Source organism: Nelumbo nucifera, chromosome 1, assembly GCF_055504915.1.
Source record: "Nelumbo nucifera cultivar China Antique chromosome 1, China Antique-T2T, whole genome shotgun sequence".
Classification (NCBI taxonomy): domain Eukaryota; kingdom Viridiplantae; phylum Streptophyta; class Magnoliopsida; order Proteales; family Nelumbonaceae; genus Nelumbo; species Nelumbo nucifera.
In genome coordinates, this window is record NC_142649.1 from 146,157,524 (window position 1) to 146,184,152 (window position 26,629).

The following is a 26,629-nucleotide window of genomic DNA, read 5'->3' on the forward strand; positions in this document are numbered from 1 at the left end:
TTATTAAAAACATTGACAAAACACACCTATTACATAAAAACCTAAAAGGTAAATAAGAAAATAAATAATAACATGCTCAATGGTGTTTCGGTTTCTTTCACAACTAGAAGCACTACATGTAAGATTCAAAACTTGAATAGCAAATCTTGTTAATTCTGGTGTTTTAGGTTCCATATTGTGCCCACCAATCAGCTAGAAAAAAATCATATAACAGGACATTAATAAATCTTTAAAATATCTAAAAAAATAATTATGCATACTAGTTATTAAACAAATAAACCACTTACTAGGAGATTGCCTCTTCCTTGTATCAATTGCCACGTCACAACCAAAATCTCCTAGTGCTTTATCATACTTATCCATATTGACAATCTACTAGGGCACGCTTATGCTTATCAATCATCCTTTTCATGCATACAATTAATCACTCTCTTTTCAATCAATTGAAAAATTTGGCTCATAGCGTAGTTGTGGGTTTAAATGCACGAAGAGGGACATGAAGTTGAGGAGTCCATCTTTCATCAATCTTATTCCAAATAGACATGTATTTTCTCTTTATCGCACCACAAAGAAATACAATTTGCTCCTTTACCGAATCCATCATTTTGTACAAATAAGGAATTGAGGGTCTTACTTCAGAAACAACTTCTCTTAACACTGCAACAATTGGCAAAGTGGTCTTTACACAAAATTCCACATGAGGCCAAAATTTGCTATAAAACATTATAGTTTATTTTTCCTTGGCACCCTCATGATGCTTACTCCAATGGCTCTCATTCCACTTTTCGGAAGCATACATTGATTGAAGAGGTTGCTTTTGTTTATAAATGCTTTGCAATGTCAAGTAAGTTGTGGCAAACTGAGAAATTGTTGGACGTAAAAGCTCTCAATTTTTTGTGAAACTCCTCATTAAGTTTAAAAACCATCCATGTCGGTAAATAAATTTTTTGACTTGCTTTGCCTTCTCAATTATTTCATTAAAAACTTTCATTTTCGCAATGGACTCTAACAATAAATCTGTACAATGTACAACGCAAGGAGTCCAATTTGACCTCTTTTCCATCAACGGGTTGACCCATGACCCAACCCAACCCAACCCAGTTTTTTTTCGGGTTGGGTCATTTTCACATTCAGGTAGCTAAATATAAGACCCTAACTCTGTTTTTTCGGGTTGGGTTGGGTTGGGTTCGCAGGTTGGGTCAACTTTTTGCCAGGTCTAGATATAGCCTTTCCCCCTCTTCTAGATTGTAGATGAAATAGAGATTAGACTTTGGAGAAATGATCAAATTGCAGCACCTAATTTCTTAAAGTTTATTGTTTCTACTTTCTACAAGCATTAAGATTCAAGTGATTCACAAATCACAGCTTCAAAATAAAAAATTTAATACTTAATAATTGAAAATTTGATATATAACAAAAACAAAGTAAAAATAAGTACAAAGAGTTTTTGATAGATTATTTTAATTTCTATATTCTACGTCAATAACAGAATAAAGTCAATAGACTAAATTAACATGTCTAAGGTTCAGTAATTCCAACTTAAAAATTAAAATTATTATTTAGTCAGACATGAGAGAAAGTAGACTAAGATGGTTTGGTGATGTGCACAGAAGACCATCAACGGAATCTATAAGTGTTTTATTGCAAGTTGAAGTGGCCAAAAAGGGTGAAGGGATGAGAGATGCATCATATGGATGGCCGAACCCTGCAGGAAGGTTGGGCGAAATTTCAAAAATTTCTCTCTCCCAGGTGGGAATCACATTCCCTATTTTAGAAAATTGCATTTTGAAGGATCAATCTTGAACCTAAACCAGACCAGATCTTAAACCCAAAAGGGAGTGGAGGGTTATACCTGATACAAAGTAACAATAACCTCCAATGAAGGTGTTCATGCCCAAGGAAAGATCCAAAAACTGCTTCCATCGAAGATGACACGGTGTAGGATGAAGCAGAATCAGCAGGATGGCTATTCAGCAAGTACCTGATTCTTCAGCAAGAATCTGATGGAGGGACAGTGAGCACGACTTCTGATTACCTTTTCTACCAAAAAGTAATATCAAGAACACTTCTTGATTGCTCCCACAAGTGGAGATCGAACTGGTATGGCGGCAAGAGCAGGAGAGAAGGAGACAGTGCAGTCTAACTGTGTTGTTTCTCTCTGAATTCAGTAGTCAGATTGGTTTCTGTTGTGTTTTGAGGGTTTGCCCTGCTCTCCTATTTATAGCCTTAAAGAGAGGTTCTCCTAATCCCATTAGGAATTTCCTAATCCAAATCTTGTATTTGGATCTGGACTCTCTTTAAGAGATAAGGATAATCCCTTATCTTATTTGCAGATAAAGATCAGCCCTCCTAATCTAATTAGGAGTTTCCTGATCCAAATCTCTATTTGGATTTGGACTCTCTAAGTGGATAGGGACAATCCCTTATCCTATCTGCTGATCTAAATCCCATAACCGCCCCTTTTTAATTAATCTCTTTAAGCCAGTTCGAATTGGGCTTTAGGCCCATTAAGTCCATCTGCTCACTTACCCTCCAAACTACTGCACAGTTGGATATCCTTGTATAGCGTGGGACCCAAACATTGATCTACACATCAGCCACATGGGTTCAGCCCAGCCTCTATTACAAGGCCTGGCCGAATTCACTGTAGGAGACAGTGAACCCCTGAGTCCATCACCATGGGCTCTTAATGGGCCCAACATTTACACTAAATGGTCCTTGGGTCAAGCCACCTTATAAAAACCCAAGGACTGTGGGCAGATGCAAGATTAACCCATCAAGTATTACCCTCAATGGTCTTACACTTAACCTCTCAGCCCATAATGATCAAACACTGCCCGACAAGAGAGGACCTCTCTCTCGGCTGTAAGGTACAGTGCTGCACTCTCTGCTCACATGGATCCCGGGAATTAAAACCTTTTGCAAACATTTTGAAACCATAATATATATATGTATATCTCTATATAAATATATTTTGCAAAAACAAATTTCAACGGTTGAAATCGACTGCCGACAATTTTGGTTTCCATCAGAGAGAGTGCATCCCCGATCATTCACTTTGTCCGACAAAGGGGATGATCCTGTCACTATGATCACCCACTTAGATGAATTCTCGGATTGTCCCAACATACCCAGGTTTTGACCCCCTCTAAGGATCTCACTGATTGGCATATCAAAGACAACACAATTCGACACCTAGTGCAGTATCATAATCGAGTCTAGGGGTCAGGTGTAACATTCCAGTTTTGCCCATCTATCTCCAAGGTTCAAGGCAATACTGGAATTCTGGTCCGGTTCAGGGTTTCAAGAAAACCCACACTGCATGTACCTTAGGTCTCACCCTGGCAGCTGAGACAAGCCACTCCAAAATCTCCCCAGATCTATCCAACGGCTGTGAAAATTCTAAACTAACACGAGTCTCATATGTGTCCAGTTTAAGGGTATTACACAGAAACGCACCATGATAATATGAATCAAATATGTACTTTATTCATTTACATTAAATGTCATAATGTACATCATTCTGATTGGAGCTAAGGGCATACATTGTCTAACAAAGGGTTAGGGATAGACCAAAAGGGACATGGGTAGAAGTAGTAAGAAATGATTTAAGCACCAAAAATTTAATAATGGACATGGGTTTAAACAGGAAAGAATGGTGAAACAGGATTCATGTAGCCAACCCCACATAGTTGGAACCAGATAAGGCTTGGATGATAATGGTGAGATTTTAGAGTGGTTAAAGAAGGAAGACAACGACACAATTGATGAAGGTCCATTCTGTGAAAAAATAGGGGAGGTAAAGGTGATAAAAAAAAGAAATGACAATAACTTGTTATGGGCCTGAGCGTAGGATCTCGTCACGGGTCGGTCCACGGGGAGAAAGCCCTGCTTTGCCTTGCGCCTACCCTTGCGTGCAGAACCTATTGTGGAAAACCGAATGGGTGATTTGTCCAAGAGACCACCCGAACTCTCCGAATGGGTGATTTGTCCAAGAGACCACCCGAACTCTCCTTACTCTTCTCTTGACTGGAAATTGAATGCTTTACTTCAATTTGTAGCTCCTTAAATAGGAGATTACAAAAGAAAACTCCTTGTTGGATTCGGCTAAGCTAGGGTAATCCAACTTAAACTCAAACTCCTAATTACCTACTCCTAATGGTAACACAACTCCTACTTCTAGTGGCAAACCGAACTCTTACTAAGAAGATAAGATAAGGTAAGGATAAGGGATGGGGGATGATACAGCTGGCGGCGAGTTGGCTAGAGTGGCAAGGTAAGTGGGCCCTTGATGAGCTGTCGTGTGGGCCCCTCCCTACTGCTGCTGCCGGGCGGTGCGCGCGTCTCACAGTGCTACTGCTGTGCGGTGCGGCGGTGCGTGCTGCGCGCTGCCGGGTGGTGCGTGCTGCTGTGCGGCGCTGCCGGGCGGTGCGTGCTGCTGTGCGGCTTGCTGTGCGTGCTGCTGCCTCTGACTATGTCGCAGTGTGCTGCCGGGCGGTGTGTCCATAACATCACACCCCTCCTGGACTACGAGCTTGTCCTCAAGCTCGAATGGGTGTCGGAAAACACCCTCCCAGATAGGTGGAATGACTTTACCCTCCTGGATCGGGTTCCAATGAAGGGGGTTCATCCTTATCTTCCTCGTGTTCCACCAGGAGGCAGAAAAGTCTCTTGCACTTGTGCTCTGCTGAGTAGAGTTCATCGCAATTAAAACATTGCCCCCTCGCCCTGCGTTCTGCCATCTCAGCCCTGGACAAGTGCTTAATAGGGGGTGTAATGACGCTGCTCCCCATGCTGGATGTTGATCTGGAATTGGTGCTTGCCTGTGGCTTCCGTTCTTGGTTGGCTGCTGAATATGGAGCCACTTCGAGTGGTTCCGGGGATGCCCATGTTGATGGAGGCCCTCGGCTGATCTGTAGCTTATGTTCGAAAGCACGAGCTAGGTTCATGGCGGTGACTAGGTTGGGAGGATGCTGCATCTCCACATCTACCCTCAGGGTCTCAGCCAATCCCGCGGTGAACATATCCACTTGCTAATCTAGGCGTACCGAGGCGGCTTTGGCGAGAAGGGTCTGAAATTGGCGCTGGTATTCAGCCACGGTGCTTGTTTTTTTGAGGTTGATTAACTCACCTAGTGGGTTGCTCGTCAATGGGGGCCCGAACCTGAGGAGGCAGTAGGACTTGAATTGGTCCCAGCTGAGTTCTGGTTCCTCCTGCTCCACTCGGTAGAACCAGAGTTGCGCTTCCTCCGTTAGATGGAACGCGGCCAGACTGACCTTATCCTTCTCCTCCGTGCGTTGATTACGAAAGAATTGCTCGCAGCGGTACAGCCATCCTAGTGGGTCTCCGCTACCGCTGTATGAGGGAAACTCCAAACGGCTATACTTGGGAATAACTGCGGCTGTCGGGGCCACGATCTGCTGTTCGCTGGACGTCTCTGCCCAGTCCTGGCGGCGTCTGTTGGTGGTGGCAGTTCCCTCAGAACTTCTTTCTTTGTTGGAGAGGAACGCTTCCAGCAGGCGTCGCAGTTCCTTGACATCTTCCTTGACCTCACGAACCTCCATGCTGGTTTCTGCTAGACTATGTTCCAGTTCGTGGACCTTGGATGATAGATGCTCTATATCGCCCATGACGTTTGGCTCTGATACCAGAATGTTATGGGCCCGAGCGTAGGATCTCGTCACGGGTCGGTCCACGGGGAGAAAGCCCTGCTTTCCCTTGCGCCTACCCTTGCGTGCAGAACCTATTGTGGAAAACCGAATGGGTGATTTTTCTAAGAGACCACCCGAACTCTCCGAATGGGTGATTTGTCCAAGAGACCACCCGAACTCTCCTTACTCTTCTCTTGACTGGAAAACTAAATGCTTTACTTCAATTCGTAGCTCCTTAAATAGGAGATTACAGAAGGAAACTCCTTGTTGGATTCGGCTAGGCTAGGGTAATCCAACTTAAACTCAAACTCCTAATTACCTACTCCTAATGGTAACACAACTCCTACTTCTAGTGGCAAACCGAACTCTTACTAAGAAGATAAGATAAGGTAAGGATAAGGGATGAGGGATAATACAGCTGGCGGCGAGTTGGCTAGAGTGGCAAGGTAAGTGGGCCCCTGATGAGCTGTCGTGTGGGCCCCCCCTACTGCTGCTGCCGGGCAGTGCGCGCGTCTCACAGTGCTGCTGCCGTGCGGTGCGGCGGTGCGTGCTAGTGCACTGCCGGGCGGTGCGTGCTGCTGTGCGGCCTGCTGTGCATGCCGCTGCCTATGACTGCGCCGCAGTGTGCTGCCGGGCGGTGTGTCCATAACATAACTTGTCCATGATGAAGCTTACTGTGATAGTAATAAAGAAGATAATAACATAGAATACTATTAGATCAAGGAAAAGGCAAAGAGTCAGCAAAAGTTAGGTATTAATATAAAGCTGGTGGCTGCATTATCAAAATCCAAGGTACTTAAACTGTATGTGAAACTAGATGAACATTAAAATTCCTTTTTTTCCAGTTTTGTGGCATCTTATCTTCCCCAACAACCATGACTAACCCTATAATAAGACTATGGAGAGAGAAGTTGAGATGAATCACAGAAGTGCAGTGGGGTCAAGAGAAAGGAGTCATGTTCACCATTAACTATGCTAAGCCATTTGAAGGATAATGTTATCACATCAGTGAAGTTCTAGGAGAGGATCAAGGTGGGTTGTAAGGCTGGGCCACTCGAAGACTCCATTACCGTTGTCTGTGAACAAATGCACTTTTACCTCTGCCAGTAACTTGTTATACCAGGTTTGGAATATAAAGGGCCACTGCCAATGTTTTTTCCAACCTCTCTGGGATAATACAACATGCAACATCGGCTCCAACTCCAAGTGATTGCTTAAAATGTTAATGAAAAAACACTACTTTAACATTTCAAGAAAGATGGAGGGGATGAAGACTGGAAATCCAGATCAAATTTTACTTAGTTATCAATTATTTTTCTTTGATTTTTATATTAGAACTGTTATTGCATTTACCAAAATTTAAGCCATTTTTTGTTCAAAACAAAAAATGGAAACAGACATTGCATGATGACAAGAGAAGTGTATTTGAACTCATGATTGCTTAGAGCATTTTAGGATGAGGAAGAAGCTATACTAACCATTAAACCTTGGGCTAAGAAATTGCTGTTACCTGGAAATCTTTTTTTTTTTTTTAAAAAAGGTGCATTGTTGCATCTATAGGTTCACCTACCTATCAGAAAAGGACAACATGCAGGATTAGGAGATAAGTTATATAGCTCCATGCATTGGCACTAGCCTGTACCACATATTGCAAGTTTGCAACAGCTGTTGGCTCCTAGTATCTTCTTGTTTGAGGAATGGAAGTTTTATGAGAGATGGGTCAGCATTTTATTGTATCTAGTTTGGTAGATTAGACTAGACTTTACTACCCATCATGAACTCTAAGAGTGAGATATTTAGGCATAGATTTAGAGACATATGATACCTTCTTTCCTCGAAAACCCACAGAATTATTGCTTTTGTACAAAGGGCTCAAAACTTTCCTTGAAAAAATTAAGAGACCTTCAATTTCAAGAGTATAGATTTCTTGTGTATTAAGGAGCTAGACAGAATGAAACCTGGTAGATATCACAATTTTACTAGATGTTAAAATTAAAAATGGTTAGTTGATACTATACTCCTTGCATGTCAAGAAAATATTGAGGGAGCCATTATTTTCCTTTTTTTCTGGGAACAAAAAGCGTTGACTTTTACTGGAACACGAGTTACTTGTATATTTCTTATGTAGAAATTTGATACAATCATACAATACCTAAGCTGAATCAGATTCCGGTTTGAGCAGTTGCTGTTCTTGGTTACTTTGCCCTTCATCATCTGATCAGTACCAACAATCAGAGAGATTTGGGGGATGTTAAGTGACACCCCCAGAGAGATTATATGCTTGAAATTCCATGGAGCTTCTTTCCATGAACATAGCCAACAAATCACCACTTGGCAGTCCCCCCTCCATATTATATTGTTCAGATTACAAGCAGCTTCTAGCTTCAAACCCTGCAAGACTGACATTAATTTTGCCCTCTCTGAGTTTCGGAGTAAAATCCTCTCATCAGCATCTCTCATTATCCCCCTTCCCTCTGGGATTTTCCAAAATTGTAACCATCAGAATTTAATTTTAATTTTTCCTCTTCAGGAGGGAATCACACCTCTCCAAGTCATCCTTCTATTCATAGACACCATATGCTGCCACCCTCGACAAATCATTGCATAGATGTCCCTTCTGACAGCAATAATCAGCTATAAATGCAAAACTAACTGAGAAACAACTATGAAAATAATCAAAACATGATTAAAGGAAAATGATGAGATAAGGGGTGTGATTGCTTCTCTTTCTTGTTCTTTTTAGGCTTCTCACGTGCTTCTTCATACTTTGTTTTATGGAAAAAGAAAAAAGTGAAAGAATGAAAACAAATGATAACATTGTTGGCCCTTTGTTCAGTCTGAGCTCAATAGGTTTCTGAGTAGTGAGTGCAAAATAGTTTTCTTTTCTTGGATTTCTTAAAAATCAGCTTTAGCTGGAACATAGAAAATGTGTCACTCAAGTTGAATTGGCTCACTGAGCTTCAAAGTCTTCTTGATGACCTTATCTCTATAACTTTGCACTTATATCGTACAAAAAATTAAAGTAGCTGAGAGGATGCTGTTGAGGTGGATGAGAGTGGCAAGATTAGAAAGGACAGAATTAGAAACAAGCACATCTCATAGAATTTAGGAATTCCCCAATGGGTAACAAGATATGGGAATGTCAAGTGAATGGGTTTCCATGTGTATAGATGACTGATGACTGCACCAGTAAATACTTGGTGCATGTAAAAGCTCTTATAGAGTAAAGGGAAGACTAAAGAAATATCAGCTGAAGTAATAATAGGTAATTTATCTGAGGACTTACAGAATACAGACTCTTGATAGAGCAAAATTGTGGGACAAGATTCGTTATACTGACCCTAGATAGTTGTCAAGGGGTATGGTAATAAGGCTTCAGTGGGTTAAAAGGAGTGCTAACTCCTTTGCTGATGCCTTAGCTAAACAGGGGGTAGGAAGGGCATATTCATTGTGGGCATGCTTGTAAATCTTTGATTGTACTTTGTCTGTTCTTGGGGTGGGCTAAGAGAATTCACCCCTTCTCTTGGATGCTAGTTCATAATTTTCTTCTTTAATGAAATTTTGGTTATTGATAAAAAAAAAAACAAAAAATACTGACCCTAGCTAGTTGGTATTAAGGTTGAGCTGAGTTGGTAACTCTTTCACTGGTTGACTTCTTCCAATTCATTTGGCTAATTTTTCTCTTGTAATTTCATAGGCAGTTGATCATCCATACCTTGTGGTCTATTCTAAAACAGCAGCATTAAGGAATGGAAGTGCAACAGATGCTTCTATTGGTGAACAAGATTGTGGCATTTGCCATGATGCAGCAGAGGAGCCAGTGGTTAGCTACTGTTTTTAATCTTCTTGTCATTTTACTATTTTCTAACTCTGATCACCCTTCAATTTACATGCAGTCCATTTAATTGTCTTCTAAGCCTCTTTCTGTTATAGGTTACTGCTTGTGCACATGTTTTCTGTAAGGCTTGTTTGGTGGATTACTCTACAACCTTGGAACAAGGTTCATGCCCATCGTGCTCAAAACCACTTACTGTTGACTTCACAGCAAAGATGAATGCAGAGTACCAGGGTACTAAAACAACCATCAAGGGTTATAGACATTCAAGTATTCTGAGTAGAATTTGTCTTGAAGATTTCCAGACGAGCACAAAAATTGATGCCTTGGTATGGATGCTTTGCTACAATTTTTTCTTTTGTTTTTCTTCTTTTTCATTTCAATCATCTTTCATTAATGAAACATCATTGAAGGAAGGAGAGATGGTATAACAAACTTGGAATATAATTCCATCTCTACCATATCACCATTTATACCATTACTAGTTAATGAGCCTCCTTGCTGCTACCAATGAAAACTATTTTGATAGAATTCATTAAAGAGACTAACGTTGACTGCACTGAGACCCAGGAAAAAATCTATCAACGGTGCACCTTTAGGTCTCTTTATTGTCATTAATATAGCATATTGTCAACGCTACCAGGTTCTGGATCCCAAGGATCTTTCATCTGAATTGTGGCTTTATTTTAACCCTTATACATTTATTTGATTGAGATCAAACTTCATTAATAAATAATAATCAACAAAGATGAAAATATGAAGCAAATCTGAGCACCCACACGGAGCTAGATAAAAGCCTCTAAAGGGCCAAATTAACACTGAGAAACTACATAAAAAGGATAAAAATAGCTATATTAAGAGATATGCCCTCCCCTATCCTTTATCTAGCTAGACTATCTGCTAGAATGTTGGCAGACCTCCAGATCCACCTGAACAAGATGATATTTGATGCCAGAGATATAGACTCTTGCACAAAGTGCCAGAAAATCCATTGGTCCTCACCACCATATCTGACCCTGCCAGTTATCATCTGAGAATCTCTCTTTGCTTACACATGCTGAACTCCTAAAATCGACATAAGCCCTACTAATTGCAGCAATGATTTTAACTGAACCCTGATACAGCTTCCTAGGCCAAATGGTCCTAGAAAGGTCAATAAAATCTCACTTGGTTCATTTATGAAATCTTTCACCCCAAAGGACCTGGAATAGCCATCAAACTTTAGTTTTAATACTCCTTGAGGAGGCAAATCTTGCTTGGGCATCTGTCTGGATGTAGATGAATTCATGATATGAGCCCACCCATAAATCATGTTGTCTATATATAGTAGTCTCTAAATTCCCTCCTAGTGTGCAGCAAGTGGGTTAGTCTAATAGTAATATCATCTGTCAGCCAATCTTAACCCTTCTACTGTTTAATCCAAAAATTACAGCATTAGATTTCTAGCTTAATTAAAACACAGAAATCTGAAAACAGAAACCTAGTAGATAATAATATATGCTTCTTTTATGCAACCTGAGAACGCAAGTGGTAGGATCTTCCAAATAACTTCCTCCCCTCCACGGGGCATGGGTTTACCAAATATAGCACTAGCACACAGTAATGAGAATTTTCTTTTGTATAAAATAATCAATAAGATCAAATTTCCGTTGATATGGAAAAAGGATAGCCCAGTAAACAAAATATATGTATAAACTTTCTCATGCCCCTTCTAGCTAGCTCATCAGCCATGGTCTTATGTTCTCATTGAGATGATGTATCAACTACAGGCCCAAATCTGCTCTATTAGCCTATCTGGTTGCATTAGCTGAACCATACAGACTGAAAGCACGGAATCACATTGAACACTTTCTGTAATACCTGATTGCCCATAAAACCATCATGTTGACCTTCAGAGCATCAGTGTTTCCAATTGGGACACTCGAAAATCAGATTGGTGTGTTCTTTGGGTATGTAATTAGCCCTCTGGTCCTAGCCATGCTGGACTGTTCAGATTACCAAGGGAACTGTAGTCAACAAAGAGCATAATCTGTCCACATGGGATCCAAAATGGGAGGCCACTTGAGATGGTGGCATGGGCCATAGAGCTAAGGATCTCCATTCTCCACAACTCTACCACGTTCAAGTGGAGCTAAGAGAAATGTTTTCAAGAATGTGATATGCATACGTTGAGTAGACGTTCAAGACTGCTATCAGCCTTTAACCCTAATAAATTTCAGGTTCGAAAATAGAAGAAAGAGTATAGAGAAGAGAGGAGAAAGAGAAGAGAGCAGTAGAACACAAGGGTTGAAAGGAGGGACAGAATCTTAATGTTCTACCGCCGCCACTTTTATTTAGTATTTATAGGTTATGCTCATTACACGGAAAGGACAGATCTGCCCTTAGTATTTACATAACAAATAGAACAAAATAAAACTGAAATAAATAACAACTGAAATAACCAACTAACCACCAGCTAACCCTAGGATGACTAGAACACATTCTACCCTATGAACACAGTGGGACCATAGCTGTGGGGCCCACATCAGTGTTCTCTACACTCCCCCTCAAGTTGGGAATAAATGTTCATCATTCCCAACTTGGAGAGATCCGCCTCTAGCTTCTTCCTTGGTACAACTTTGGTGAGGATATCTGCTAGCTGCATGTTGGATGTGATGTACGGGAGACACACTTCTTGTGATGAGACCCTCTCTCGTACAAAATGTCGATCAACTTCAATATGTTTAGTTCTTTCATGCTGCACCGGATTGTGTGCTATATTAATAGCCGCTTGATTATCACAATACAGCATCAGGGGCTTCTCATACTCAATACCCAACTCCTCAAGTAGTGATCTCAGCCATAGAATTTCAGCCACTCCGTTAGCCATTGACCTGTATTTAGCTTCAACACTAGATCAGGAGACAACACTCTGTTTTTTACTCCTCCAAGAGACAAGGTTATCTCCCATAAGGGCACAATATCCAGAGGTAGACCTTCTGTCATCAACACTCCCAGCCCAATCGGCATCCGTATAGACCTCCACCTTCATGTGATCATTGTTTTTGAACAATATACCTCTACCCGGGCATCTCTTTAAGTATGCTAATATTCTTTCTGCTACAAGAAGGTGCGTGGTTCTAGGAGAATGCATGTACTGGCTGACAACACTAACTGCATAACTGATATCTGTCCGAGTAAGGCAGAGATATAGGAAGTTTTCCACTAATCGCTGGAACATAACTTTGTCTTCAAAAGGCTCCCCACTCTCTACACTAATCCTGTGGTTCTGTTCAATGGGTGTATCCGCAGGCTTGACACCTAACTTTCCAGTTTTTGCCAACAGATCTAGAACATATTTCCTTTGAGAGACAAAGATCCCTTGTTTAGATCTAGCAACCTCAATACCCAAAAAATACGGTAGTGCACCAAGATCTTTCACCTCAAACTCTTGATGAAGGAGCTATTTGAGAGACTCAATCTCATGGCTATCATTTCCTGTCACCACAATATCATCAACATATACTGCAAGTAGTGTCAGAGAGGACTCCACCTTCTTGATGAACAGTGTATGATCTGACTGGGCCTGTATATAACCAAACTTCCCAAGGGCTAGTCTGAATCTATCGAACCAAACTCTAGGTGACTGCTTCAAACCATACAATGCCTTATTGAGCTGGCAGACCTTCTTACCTGTCTCTGTATCATAGAATCCAGGAGGCAACTGCATGTAAACCTCTTCCTACAGATCTCCATTCAGAAAAGCATTTTTAACGTCCATTTGGTACAAAGGCCAAGTGTGGCTTGCTGCAAGAGATAATAGAACTCGAATGGTGGTCATCTTGGCTACCGGGGCAAAGGTCTCCAAGTAATCTATACCATAAGTCTGGGTGAACCCTTTTGCAACTAGCCAAGCTTTGTACCTCTCAATGGAGCCATCCGCATTGTGCTTCACAGGAAATACCCATCTGCATCCAACTGGTTTCTTTCCTTTGGGCAGATCAACTAGCTCCTAGGTATTATTTTTCAACAGGGCATCCATTTCAACTTACATTGCACCTCTCCACTCCGGGACTGATAGGGCTTCTTGCACTGTTCTTGGAATAGGGACATTACCAACGGAAGTAAGATAGGACCTGTAGGAGGGAGATAGGCGATCATAGGATAAAAACTGGGAAATGCGGTGGGCTGTAGATGTGGTACAATGCCGTTTCCCTTTACGGACGGCAATAGGAAGGTGAAGGTCGTTTGCAGGAGGTGAAGTGGCAACAATGGAAGGAGTCTCTATGGGCCCTGGGACTGTAATACCTGGACTTGGAGTCGCAAAAGAGGTTGGAGCTGGCCTAGACTGCTGATGACTGGGATCAACTTGCCTGCATCGCCTGTGATAGACTCTCAACTCCTGATCCCTCTGACCACCCTCACTACTACAGCCCTCATCACCCAATGGAATAGGTAAAGGAACAGCCCCAAAAGTATTAACCCTACCCTCACTGCGCTCCCCTAAAGAAAATGACCCAAATCCCTACTCTCACTACTCTCCCCCTGAGGAGAAACCCGAGAATAATAGGGTGTCTCCTCAAAGAAAGTGACATCCATGGAGACAAACTTCTTCCCTGAGACAGGATCATAGCAACAATAACCCTTTTGAGTTTGTGCATAACCAAGAAAGATGCATTTGGAGGCCTTTGGTTCGAACTTGGAGTGATGAGGTCCGAGAAGTTGAACAAAACAGGTACAACCAAATGTTTTAAGGGGAACAGTAAACAACTCCTCATTTGGGTATAGAAGGGAAAAAGGATGTTTCATATCAAGAACCCGGGAAGGAACCCGATTAATAAGATATACCGTCGTGAGGATAGCATCACCCCAGAAGCGAATAGGGACATTGGAGGTAAACATAATACTTCTAGCCACCTCCAAGATGTGCCTATTCTTCCTTTCTGCAACCCCATTCTGCTGAGGTGTATGAGGGCAAGTGCTTTGGTGGATAACCCTATGATTAAGAAGGTAAGATGCCAATGGCTTAGCAAAGTATTCCTTTGCATTATCAGATCTAAGAACTTTGATCTTGGCATCAAACTGGGTTAGGATCATTTGGTGGAAGTTTTGGGTCAGGGTGGGAACCTCATCTCATGAACACATAAGATAAACCCAAGAAAACCGAGTATGGTCATCAACAAATAACAAAAAATATTTGTACCCACCCATAGAAGGGATGTGATATGGCCCCCAAACATCAGTATGCACAATATCAAAAGAACTATTACTCCTTTTATTACTCAATGAATAAGAGTTTCTACAATGTTTAGCAAACTCACAACTTTCACATTTTAATTGGGACAAATCAACAGACTCAAACAAAGTAGGAAACATACTCTTTAAGGATCGAAAAGACAAATGACCCAATCGGTTATGCCAAAGCATAATCAGACTCACAATCTGAGAAACAAGTGACTTCTTATCCACTGACTCTTCCCGACGAGAACTCTCCCCGAGCAGATAGATCCCATTTGTCTCACGACCAGTCCCAATCACCTTCTTCGTCTCCAGGTCCTGAAAAACACATCGGTCAGGGAAGAAAGTTACTGAGCAATTCATATGTTTTGTAATACTGTTAACTGAAAGAAGGTTAGTATCAAGTTTAGGAACATGCAAGACAGAAGACAAGGAGATAGTATCCGACAGCTTGATGTCACCCTTGCCAGAAATGGGGACAAGAGAGCCATCAGCAATAGATACTTTATCCCTACCAGAAGATAAATGATAAGTGGTAAACAATGAAGGCAAGCTAGTCATATGGTCGGATGCACCTAAATCTATTACCCAACAGGGTTCAGTAGTACCTGGAGCTGAGGCTCGAGTACCTGAATGTGCGAAAGCAGATGTGGCAGGGGCTGATGGTGACTGCGGTGACTGAGTTGAGTTCCCAACTTCCTTTTCCAACTGTACTAGAGCAGCCCGAACTGCAGCTAAGGTCTCTAAGGGAGTACCTCTTGTGCCAGATGAGGATGCTGAATCAGTAGTCACGGCCACATGAGCATTACCCTTCTTGCTTCAACTTTGCCGGGACCAAATGAGGATGCAACTTCCAACATGTTTCTTTTGTGTGTTTGGGTTTCTTACAATGCTCACATACCACATCCCTTTTATCTTCCTTCTTCCTGTCCCTCTCTGAATCACCCCCTGATTTGGGTTTAACAGCTACAAGGGCCGGTGTAAGAGGCTGAGGTTGCATCATGATTTTCCTCCTGGTCTCTTCACTATGCACTAAGGAGTATGCCTGAGAGAGGGTCACACTATCTCTGGTCAAAATCTGTTGCCGCACAATATCATACTCTGAATTCAGGCTTGCCAGAAACTCAAACACCCTGTTTGTTTCGATGTGCTTTCTATGGGTCTGTGCATCTTTGGGACTCTCCCACTCAAGAGTCTCTAAGTGATCAATCTCATGCCACAGGGACTTCAAGGTAGAGAAGTAGACCGGAACCGGTTTCTCTCCTTGTTTAAGAGTATTCACTTCACATTTCAATTCATATGCTCGGGCAACATTAAGGGGTTGGGAGTAAGTTTCTTTCATAACATCCCATATCTCCTTGGTTGTCTTTGCCCACAAGTAATTTCGGCTGATATGAGGCTGCATAGAATTACACAGCCATGTCATAACCAAGTAGTTTTCTTGGACCCACTTGGTATACATGGGGTCTCCCTTGGAAGGTTCTTTCACATCTCCCAAGAGATACCCTACTTTACCCCTTCCCCCAATAGCCATCATGGCTGATTGGGCCCATTCCAAATAGTTTGATCCATCAAATCTTACGGTTGTAATCTGAAAACCTGTCTCAGAAACACCACCATAACTGTTGTTCCCAAAACTGCCTTCTGCCTGATTCTTAAACTCCATTTCGGTCAAAAACCAGTAGTCTCAAAAATTAGGGTTACTACAGTCAAAGAACAACACTTGAACTATCAATCACAATAAAAAATCAGTATAGAACCAATCTGTATTCATGGTATATGTGCATGAAACAGGTATAAGTCTGATCTGAAACCAATTAGCAAACACAACAACAACAGTCCGTACAATTTTCACCCCTTAGAAGAGTTCGAAACCCCAAAAAAATCTGAAAACAGCTTAGAGAATAATCTGATATGCTGAAGCAGAATTAGGGTTTTAATCAGTCCTTAAAAGAAAATTCTCAGCCGCACATTCCAGGCAGTACCGTACAGATAAGACTTGTAGTAGGGTTAATATGAAACCCTAAAGCTGATCAATGTTGAGGAGAAAACTTAAGAAGAGCTTCATAGGTAGATCACAAGACTCGGCCCAGCATTAGGGTTTGCCGCAGGGTTAAGACAAAACCCTAGAGAATAGAAGGAAGAAAACCCTAGAGTGGTTCGGCCGCCCTTTCTAGATAGGTCCAACCTATCTTCTCTGATAGTACTTCTCTCAGAAAATAAAAAACTTACAAGAGAATGCTGTTCGCTGCCTTCCAAGGTTACCCGAACCCTAGCCTTCTCTGATTCTTCCTAATCACCAACACTCTGCAACCGTGGCAAGTCTTCAACAGCTGCTAAACCCTCTGGCGATCTCCAAGAATCAGTCAACGAACTCTACTTTCTCAGCTTCCAGCCCTAGATGGTTCTCATGTGGTCGGCTGGACTAGACTCACATGAGAAACCCTAGCTCTGATACCAAGTAGACGTTCAAGACTGCTATCAGCCTTGAACCCTAATAGATTTCAGGTTCGAAAATAGAAGAAAGAGTATAGAGAAGAGAGGAGAAAGAGAAGAGAGAGCAGTAGAACACAAGGGTTGAAAGGAGGGACAGAATCTTAATGTTCTACCGCCGCTATTTTTATTTAGTATTTATAGGTTATGCTCATTACATGGAAAGGACAGATCTGCCCTTAGTATTTACATAACAAATAGAACAAAATAAAACTGAAATAAATAACAACTGAAATAACCAACTGACCACTAGCTAACCCTAGGATGACTAGAACACATTCTACCCTACGAACACAGTGGGACCATAGCTGTGGGGCCCACATCAGTGTTCTCTACACGTTGTAATCATTCATCTAGAGTATTTCTTTCTTTGTTTTCCTTTTTTTTTCTTTTTGCTTGAAATGTGGATTTGTACATTTTTCTGAATTGATTTTGCATTCCCCAAATCCTTGGAAACTTATACCTACCATGCGATGCAGCACTAGTGAGCTTCAATGCCCATGGCTATTGGTCAACTATAGTGCCCACATACCTCACAACCATAGTAGCTTCCCTCTATATAAGCCTATTTACTCTGCCCATATGTAAGTTCACTCTGTGAATATACAAATGCAGATTCCAAAGTGATAAGATCAGAAAAACTTCTGATAATTTTGTAATTTTGTTTTATTTATTGCTTTGCAGGGAAATCTAACTTTCTCCTATGAAAAGGCATTATGCCCTCTTTTTCTTTTAGAGTGAATGAATATTTCAAAGATTCAGTTCTGCAACTTTGTTGTTGTTGTTGAGAAGTGAGACTCTTCTCCTTGATGATGGGATTTCATCATATCCATCCTCTATGTTGGTGAGACTCCAATCCTGAGGTGGGTTGGGTATTGTGAGTACCTTTTCTCTGAGTGTGTGTTTCTCCAGTTCTCTGTCCGTTTTCTTCTACATTGTTTTCTTTCCACTGTGGCAATTCTCCATTGAATTGACTTCAATCTCTTACTAATTTTACAACTTAAAGCATCTAGTTGGCTTGGATTATGCACTGGCACCACCTTATTTCTAAGAGAAATTGAAAGATATTTCAGTTTGACAAATTACGTCAATGGGACAGTTAATATTGGCATGATAATATGCACAAAGAAAATAGTAGCATGCATAATGCAAACTTGCAGGCATAGAGTGTCATGTATGCCTAGGAAATCATGTAAAGGAAAAAGACAAGTTTATTAGGCATTGTAGTTAGTCTTACCAATTTTTTTTCTGCATCAAATGCTCGAAAGGAAATGATTCATGTAGCCTTTTGTATCACTTTGTCATTGGATTACATTACAAATAATTCTTTATCCCAATTTAATTAGATTCAGTTTTACCTATCTATTTATTTTTCACTTATTGATGGTTGAATTTCAATTGTTCCCAAGAGGGAAGAAATCAGATTCATGATTGAGAGAGATGGTTCTGCAAAGGGGATTGTTTTTAGCCAGTTCACATCATTCTTGGATTTGATAAGCTATGCCCTCCATAAGGTAAAGTAAAACTTTCTTTCTGTTTTTTTTTTTGGTAGAACAGGTTTTTCTTAATTATATCTTTAGAAAGCACACCTAAAGTAGATGCTTAACCATTTTTGTATTTGCAGTCTGGCTTAAATTGTGTTCAATTAGTGGGAAGTATGAGCATGACTGCCAGAAATTCTTCCATAAAGAGATTTACTGATGATCCAGACTGCAAGATTTTCCTTATGAGCTTGAAAGCTGGTGGTGTTGCTCTCAATCTAACCGTTGCATCACATGTAAGCGTCTAAGTGGCCTTTCTCATTATGGTTATTGATTTTTTTTTTTTTTCCATTTTACCTCTGGGGTGGGGGGGGGGGGGTGGTAACTAGCAATCCTCCAATACACAGATTCATTTTATTCTCGAAATGCCTTGGGTGGTTGTGGAGTTGATTGTTTCTCAATAGGGATAGTTGAATAAGCTGTGTTTCTCTGATATAGACATGATGCACATATAGAGGTTGGGAAATACCATGCATAGGGTCTTATCTATGAGATTTCTTGGAAATTCTTACCCATTCTTTACATGATCCTATCTTTTGAAGGAGTACAAATACAAATATGTAGAGTACAAAACCTTGTATTTTGTATTATTTTGTATGTATTTATACATACATATTTGTATTTCTACTCCTTCCAAACTGAGCCTAAGAAACATAATTTCATATAAAAACTTGGAAGTTAGAACAATCACCCGAAGCTTTCTTTGCCCCATTCCCAAGTTTGGCTGTACAACACCTCCCTCCCCTTTGCAAGCCCTCTCCATGTCGGTGAGACAGCTAGGGCATCATCTTCCAGTCCTCGTGTCCTTATACTCATCCTACCCCATTTTCCCAAAATGTATACCAAGCAGAGGCAGGAAGAACGCTTCTATGTGATCTCTCTCTCTCTCTCTTGTGCCAGTCTCTGTTGCTAAGGTACCAGTTAAATGTCATCATATTCCTTTATGCAGTATTTAGCAGTACTGATACTCTTTCTCCCTTGTCGTTATGAAGATTGTCCTCGATTTTGATGTTTAGTTTTCTTAAATGATACTGCTTAGGTTTTCCTGATGGATCCTTGGTGGAATCCAGCCGTGGAGAGGCAAGCCCAAGATCGAATCCATCGGATCGGACAATACAAACCAATCAGGTGCAACTCATCTTGTCCTCTCTAATCCTGTATTCCCACCAAACACACCAAATCATGCACTATTTATCTCTTGGGAAAAGAAGATGTAAAGAAAAGAAATTTTGATTGTGCATATTTCTCTAGGATCATAAGGTTCATAATTGAGGACACCATTGAAGAGAGGATTCTTAAGTTGCAAGAGAAGAAGGAATTGGTGTTTGAAGGGTAAGTTCAATTTGTTTGCTAGGTGTTTGAACTGTATATCTTCTGATGGTATTTTACCTGCATCATACCATACTTTAACAGGACTATAGGTGGTTCTTCTGAGGCTCTGGGAAAACTAACAGCAGAGGACTTAAGGTTCTTGTTCACCACCTAAGCGGGAATTTCTCGCAAGATTCCATATAATCTCTTAGATGAATTGTTACCACGTAGGAAGTAATCGGGTTGAAAAGTGTAGGAAACTGAGATCTCGTTTTCTCATGAAATGGAGTGTCTTGTAAGTAATTAGGTCTGTAATCCTCTCAATATCAGAGGCTGCTTGGAAGTACGAGGATTGTTTTTCTGGTTATACAAACTTTGTATATTGAGATGTGATAGTTTTTGTATATATCTTTTAATTCCTGTAATTTTGAGCATCTGTAAATGCAATTATTTCTTTAGGTTGTGAAAAGGAATTGATAATTGGTGACAGACTTAAAACAGCTTATTCATGGTATTCTCCACTTCACCAATAAATAGTCAGTCAGTGGTTTACAGCCTTTTCAACAACTTAAATACGATATAATAATAATAATAATAATAATAATAATAATAATAATAATAATAATAATTGATTAACTCTACTCTTACTGTTTAACTATTGTGTTAGAGTATCCCCAAGTTACTATTGTCTTAGAGCGGTTAGCGTCCGATAATGTTTCATCAAAATCTGTACACATATGACACCATGTGAGATATAATTCTTTTTAAAATCCAATATTACCCTCCGTCTCTCTTCTGTAAGTCGGGTAATATTACCCTCCATCTCTATAAGAGTTGTCCCTGACAAACCCTTTCTACTTTCGGCTGCCAGTAAGGCCTCTAGCACTAGATAAAGTGGCGTCATCACCGGTGATGTTGATCAATCAGTTAAGTCCAAGATCAGAAATGTATGGTTGAATGTATAAAGCTTTGTTTTTTTTTTTTTTTATTTCGTAGTGCACTGGCTCTGTCATGATATAGTGTCTTGATAGGAGCAAACTTTGAATATTGAGGATGATGGGCGAGACAAGGGAGAATCTGGGCTCAAAACTTTGAATTGGGATTTTGAAAATCATCTCGATCTGAGGGTTATTTTTTAGAAAAAAACAAAGAAATTATTTTCCAGTTCCCTATTAAGGAGGGCATTCCACCCTACCAGCAGAGGCTTATTTTTGCTGGAAAGTAGCTTGAGGATGGATGGACTCTTGCAGACTACAACATTCAGGAGTGCCGTCAAAGCTCCAGGCATTCCACCAGACAAGGAGGGAATTCTATGATATTAGTGTTTTCTCGGTGAACATTTCTCGGGTAGTCGAAAACAATGAAGAGTGTGTGCTTGCTGTATTCATTGCCGGCGATTCCACCAAACCAGTAGAGGCTCATATATGTTGGGAAGCAGTTGGAGGATGGTCGCACCTTGGCTGACTACAACATACAAAAAGAATCCACATTGCATCTGGTGCTTCATTTTTGTGGTGGGATGCAGGTTTTCATGAAGACCTTGATAGGGAAGATGATCACATTGGAGGTGGGAGTAAAGTAGAAATTTGCTGAATTTAAAAATCTGTAAAAGAAAAGCTATTTTCTTGAAGAAGAGAAGAGAGAAGAAGAAGAACAACAAGAGGAGGAAGAGATTTGAGGAATAAAAAGAGAGCTTAATTCTGGCCGTCCCCTTTTGTAGTATTTATATTAAACATATAAAATGGAGTACAATGATTAATATGCCCTTATAGGGCGTCAAGCATCTAAAAACACAAAAGACTTAACAAACAATCAACAAAAGACCTAATATAAATGCTGTGGTTTCCACTTCCTATCTAACAATTAACATATAAAAAGTTGCTGTTAAATCTACACAAAACTGATTAAATCCTCAACAAGTTCTAATACATTCGACAATGTAAAGCATGGTTTTTAAAACCGGCCTGAAGACCGAACTGGTCAGGGGTCTAGTTACCGGGTTGAACGGTCCGACTGTTCAAACCGAACGGTCAGCCCATTTTGACAAAAAAAATAAAAAAATTAAAAAAAATGAAAACCGGTCAAAACTGTTTGAATGGTTCGAACAGTTTGAGTGGACTGAGTTAACTGCCCAGGTCAGCAGTTTGCTGACCAAAATCAATGGTTTTTATGGAAAATCCGGTTTTGGGGAAAACCGGAACCGGTCACCTGACCAGTTCCCGGTTTTTCCAGTCTGACCGTCCAGTCCAGTCCGATTTTGAAAACCATGATGTGAAGGCTAAGATCCAAGACAAAAAGGGAATCCCACCTAATCAGTAGAGGCTCATCTTTGCCGGTAAGCAACTCGAGGATGGTGTTGCAACATTTCATAGAGCAGTATTTGAGGGGAAAATATAGCGGTTACCGGAAATAAAAAATAAGAAAATAGAGCTTTATACATTCAAGAATGTTCCTCCTCTTGCCCTTCTCCCTCGAGACCGACTCATCCTTCCGAGATCTTTTCACTCCATTTGAACTGGACCAAAACCTAAAAAGAAATTCAGTGAGTGATCATGATCAATATCCACATGCACATTAAGTGTCGGTGTGATTAATGGTGTCGGCGGCTTCTCTAAGACGTCTCAGAAGTACTGACGGCGGTTATACTGTGAGAAAAAATAGAGACGGAGACAGAAACGAAAATGGAGACGGAGACGGAGACAGAAACGAAAACCGAAATAGAAACAAAAATAGAGATGAGATGAAGGAGTAATTTGCTTCCTATTTTTCTGAAATTATTCATAATTTGGGTTTTATTTTAAAAATTTAAGATATAATGAAGAACAAATTTGACATTTCAATTTTTCTGTTAACACTTAATGATGATATCAATTATAAGAAATAATAGGAGTGATGCAAGATAATAGTTAAACAGCAATTGCATAGTTAGTCAATTAACTAAACAATAATAATAATAATAATTTATTATTATTAATTTAACTGTGAGAATAATGCTTATTCAAAAACAGATTCATCATTATCGAAGGGGATCCCAAGCTTGTTATTGACTGCCTTAACAATTGTGTGAAGCTGTATGGATATTGAAAACGATGGTTGAAGATAAAGATGCGGAATAATTGGTTAGCCAATTTCTCATTCTCATCCCGGTTATGTAAGCGTTGAAAACCTGCCTAAACCCTTCAGCTTTTATTTAATTGTTTGGATTTCTGGGGATGTGTTACATCCGTTCGGTGGAGCCCTTCCTCCCTCTTCCCGTTCTAATTTCTATCGGAGAAAAAAGAAAAAAACATACGGGTTGATTATGATTTGTGCCATTGAACATGTGTCCAAACCTACCCATTGAACATGTGTACGTCTGCCCACCCATATTATCTGGTATGTCGTAGATAATTGGGCTGGTATTACGAGCAGAACTGTAGCAGAATCGAACTGTTAGACAATCCTTTATTCCTCAGAGGTGTCAGTGTACGTCATGCATGTACGTGTTCATTCAATTTCAAGAGGGGAAACATGGACTTGAATACTGGACTGTGTCTGCATTTTCCAAATTAAAAGGAGAAAGTAAATGGTGGTGGAAATTAAATCTGCCATGTTTCTGCAATTGAATGGGTAAGTGGTGGAAATTAAATCTGCCATCCAAAATCATGTTCAAAGTTCATGGGAATTCGTATTCCAGTCCAGACAACCCATAATAAGAAATTGAACAAATTGTTGCAGTGGGCGCTCAAGGAAGAATTCTTTCAGTAGAACCAGTCTATACACCTCAGCGGTGATCGAGGCGGCAGCAAGGATAAGAGAGAAGAGGTCATTCCATTCAATTCAACCGTTTTACCAGTCCATCAAGACACAGAGAGAACCAGTCATCGATTTTACAGATTATTGGTTTTTACTACGATTCAATTCTCTATCTATTTAGGGTGGCGAACATATAAAAAAAGTTAGCCACTATATCAAAGAAGTGTAGTAGGCAATAGCTTTACTTACCCCCTTTTGTTTAATTTAACAGAATCAGAAGAAAGTATGAGAGACCAAAACCAAATAAACCATCTATAGATTACGAAGAAAGTTTGAACCAGAAGCGGTCAAGCCATGATCCAGTTGTTGAAAAATTCAAAGTACGACACCACAGTCTGATCTTTCCCACGAGGCCAAGACCCTCCACTTGTTTTCTATAAATATATAATCTGGGAACCTCTCTAAAACCAATACTACTCTCTTCTCCTCTCCGAATTCAATTCTATCAACGTAGAGAAATGGCAACCTTACAAACTCTGCTATCTTGTTCTTCCTCCTCGTCTTGTCAAAGAAGAATTAAAGCTACCCTCCATGCTCCTAAACTTCAAAGGGTTCATCTGTCCGTTCCGAAGCTACCAACCAAAAGGGTGACGGAGGATTTGAACATAAAAAGTGGATACTCAGTCACAACAACTATCCATATGGATAAGAAGACCGAAATTGGCACAGAGGACGATTCGGTCGCTACCAGGGTGATCATGGAGCTTTATGCAATTGCAGATATGGTATTAGACAGAGCGGAGATGCATGCCAACATTGGAGAGCAGCGAAACAACTGGAACACTCTCCTGCTCACATCCATTAACACAATCACTTTAACCGCCGCGATAATGGCTGGACTGGCAGCATGGGAGCTCCCCTTCCAGCTCTCAAGCTATCGTCAACCCTCTTGTATTCTGCAGCTACGGGAATACTGATGGTGATGAACAAGATCCAGCCCTCTCAACTACACTTGATCTGGGTAGTCCTACGCCCAAAGACGTGAAGGATACCATGGAGAAAGTGTTGGCGCTCGATAGGGCGTACCCACTTCCGTTGCTAGGGACAATGCTCGACAAGTTCCCGGCTACAGTAGAGCCTGCCGTATGGTGGCCTTCAGGGTGTTCTCCAGAACAACTTTCAGTGCAACAAAAAAAACCCAATGAAAAGATGGAGACAAATGGGTGGAACAACAACTTAGAGGAGGAAATGAGGCAGATTCTCGGGGTGTTGAGGAGAAGAGATATGGAAGAGTACAATAGACTTGGCAAGTTAGCTCTGAAAATTAACAAAGTTTTGGCCATTTCAGGCCCTCTGTTAACAGGGATCGCTGCTGTTGGTTCTGGTTTTGTGGGATCTCCTTCTCATGGTTCATCGGCCGTCTTGGTCAGCGTTGCAGGGGGAGCACTAGCAATCATAGTTAACACGATGGAACACGGTGGGCAAGTGGGAATGGTATTTGAGATGTACAGGAACTGTGCAGGGTTTTTCAGACTGTTGGAAGAGTCCATTGAGTCCACATTAAACGAAAGGGATACAAATACAAGAGAGAACGGGGAGTTGTCTGAAATAAAGGTGGCTCTGCAATTAGGAAGAAGTGTAACCGAGCTTAGAGATCTCGCAGCCTCGTCTTCTTGTGCAGCGACAAATGCCACGGAAGAGTTTGCAAGCAAGCTCTTTTGAAATTAAAGGTCTCTCGTAATTTTCCATACAATTCTTAAAATTTTTTTTTTCTGTAATTTGTTTGTATATATAATTATTTTTCATAGGGGTCATTGCTTGGTGTAATTGTGATTAAATATCGGGATGACAATCGTGATAATGCGGATTCAACTACTCAGAAGAATCAAGTGGCAAAGGTTAGGTCTCCAGTCCAACCATCCCTGGACCTGAGATAACTGGGACTGTTTTTTTTTTTTAATTATGTTTCTTTATTTTTGTACCCAAATGACCTCTCCTAGCTTACTAGAATTTTTGAATGTAAAAGGTTGTAATTGAATGGTTATGTTCAAATAGAAAGTGATGAATGCAGTTTCAATGGTGCTGAATCCTTTCTGTTTTCATGTGGGTTATTTCTTAATTAAGAATCAAGTTTTGTAATGACAATCGTTTCCTAATATTATGAATACACTAAATTTAAACGGCATGTGAGGCCATGAGGATTTTCCTTCAAACGGGTTGTTAGCCTACTAAAAAAAGGGTAAACGTTAATTCAAATGAAAACCATATAAAAGAACGGGGAAAATCGTTTTGTTTCCTGATTCAGGTTAGAAAATTACGTCATTTCCTTTGATGACAAGTCAGATTGATTTTAGTTTATAGAAAAAAAAAGTATAAATTACAAAGACCGCCCATTCTATGGGGTTAGTGATAAATGCTCCCTGCACTTTCGTTTGTGACAAACACCCCCTATCTTATAGTAAGTTAGTATAACACTCCCTACTCTTTTCGCTTACACTTTAATAATCCAATAATTCATAAAAATATTGGTTTTCATAAAGTTAAAATAGTTGGTGTAGCATATACATAGGTTCTTTTTCATCCGTGATGGCATAAAAGATGTGAATGTATTTTTTGGGTAAATTTCTTAAATTACCTTTATTGTTTAGCTAATTGACTAAGTGTATTCTTATTGTTTGAAAATTGACTAAAGCTACCCGTATTGTTTCTGACAATTGACTAATACTTCCCTTGCTATTAGTGCCCGTTAATATAAAGATGAAAAAGACTATTTTACCCTTTATTTTTCTTCAAATTTTTAAAATAAAATAGTAAAAAAGGGAAAGAAACGTTGGTTCATCAAACCC

The 26,629-nt window shown here is 40.4% G+C and overlaps 1 protein-coding gene and 1 pseudogene across 2 annotated transcripts in view; both read left to right on the top strand.

Annotated features, from left to right (window-relative positions):
• Positions 1–20,582, top strand: part of LOC104588307 (Helicase protein with RING/U-box domain-containing protein) — a 77,997-nt gene extending 57,415 nt beyond the window's left edge. For both annotated transcript variants that reach the window (XM_010246183.3, XM_088894603.1), the window contains 7 exons: positions 9,349–9,474; positions 9,585–9,815; positions 18,606–18,710; positions 18,821–18,973; positions 19,777–19,865; positions 19,989–20,069; positions 20,151–20,582. In XM_010246183.3, the coding sequence (XP_010244485.1) occupies positions 9,349–9,474; positions 9,585–9,815; positions 18,606–18,710; positions 18,821–18,973; positions 19,777–19,865; positions 19,989–20,069; positions 20,151–20,223 (858 nt within the window). In that variant the 3' untranslated portion in view covers positions 20,224–20,582. The remainder of the gene's footprint in view (positions 1–9,348; positions 9,475–9,584; positions 9,816–18,605; positions 18,711–18,820; positions 18,974–19,776; positions 19,866–19,988; positions 20,070–20,150) is intronic.
• Positions 20,583–20,816: 234 nt separating this feature from the next.
• Positions 20,817–25,814, top strand: LOC148803956 (putative F-box protein At4g22030 pseudogene; annotated as a pseudogene).
• Positions 25,815–26,629: the final 815 nt, after the last annotated feature.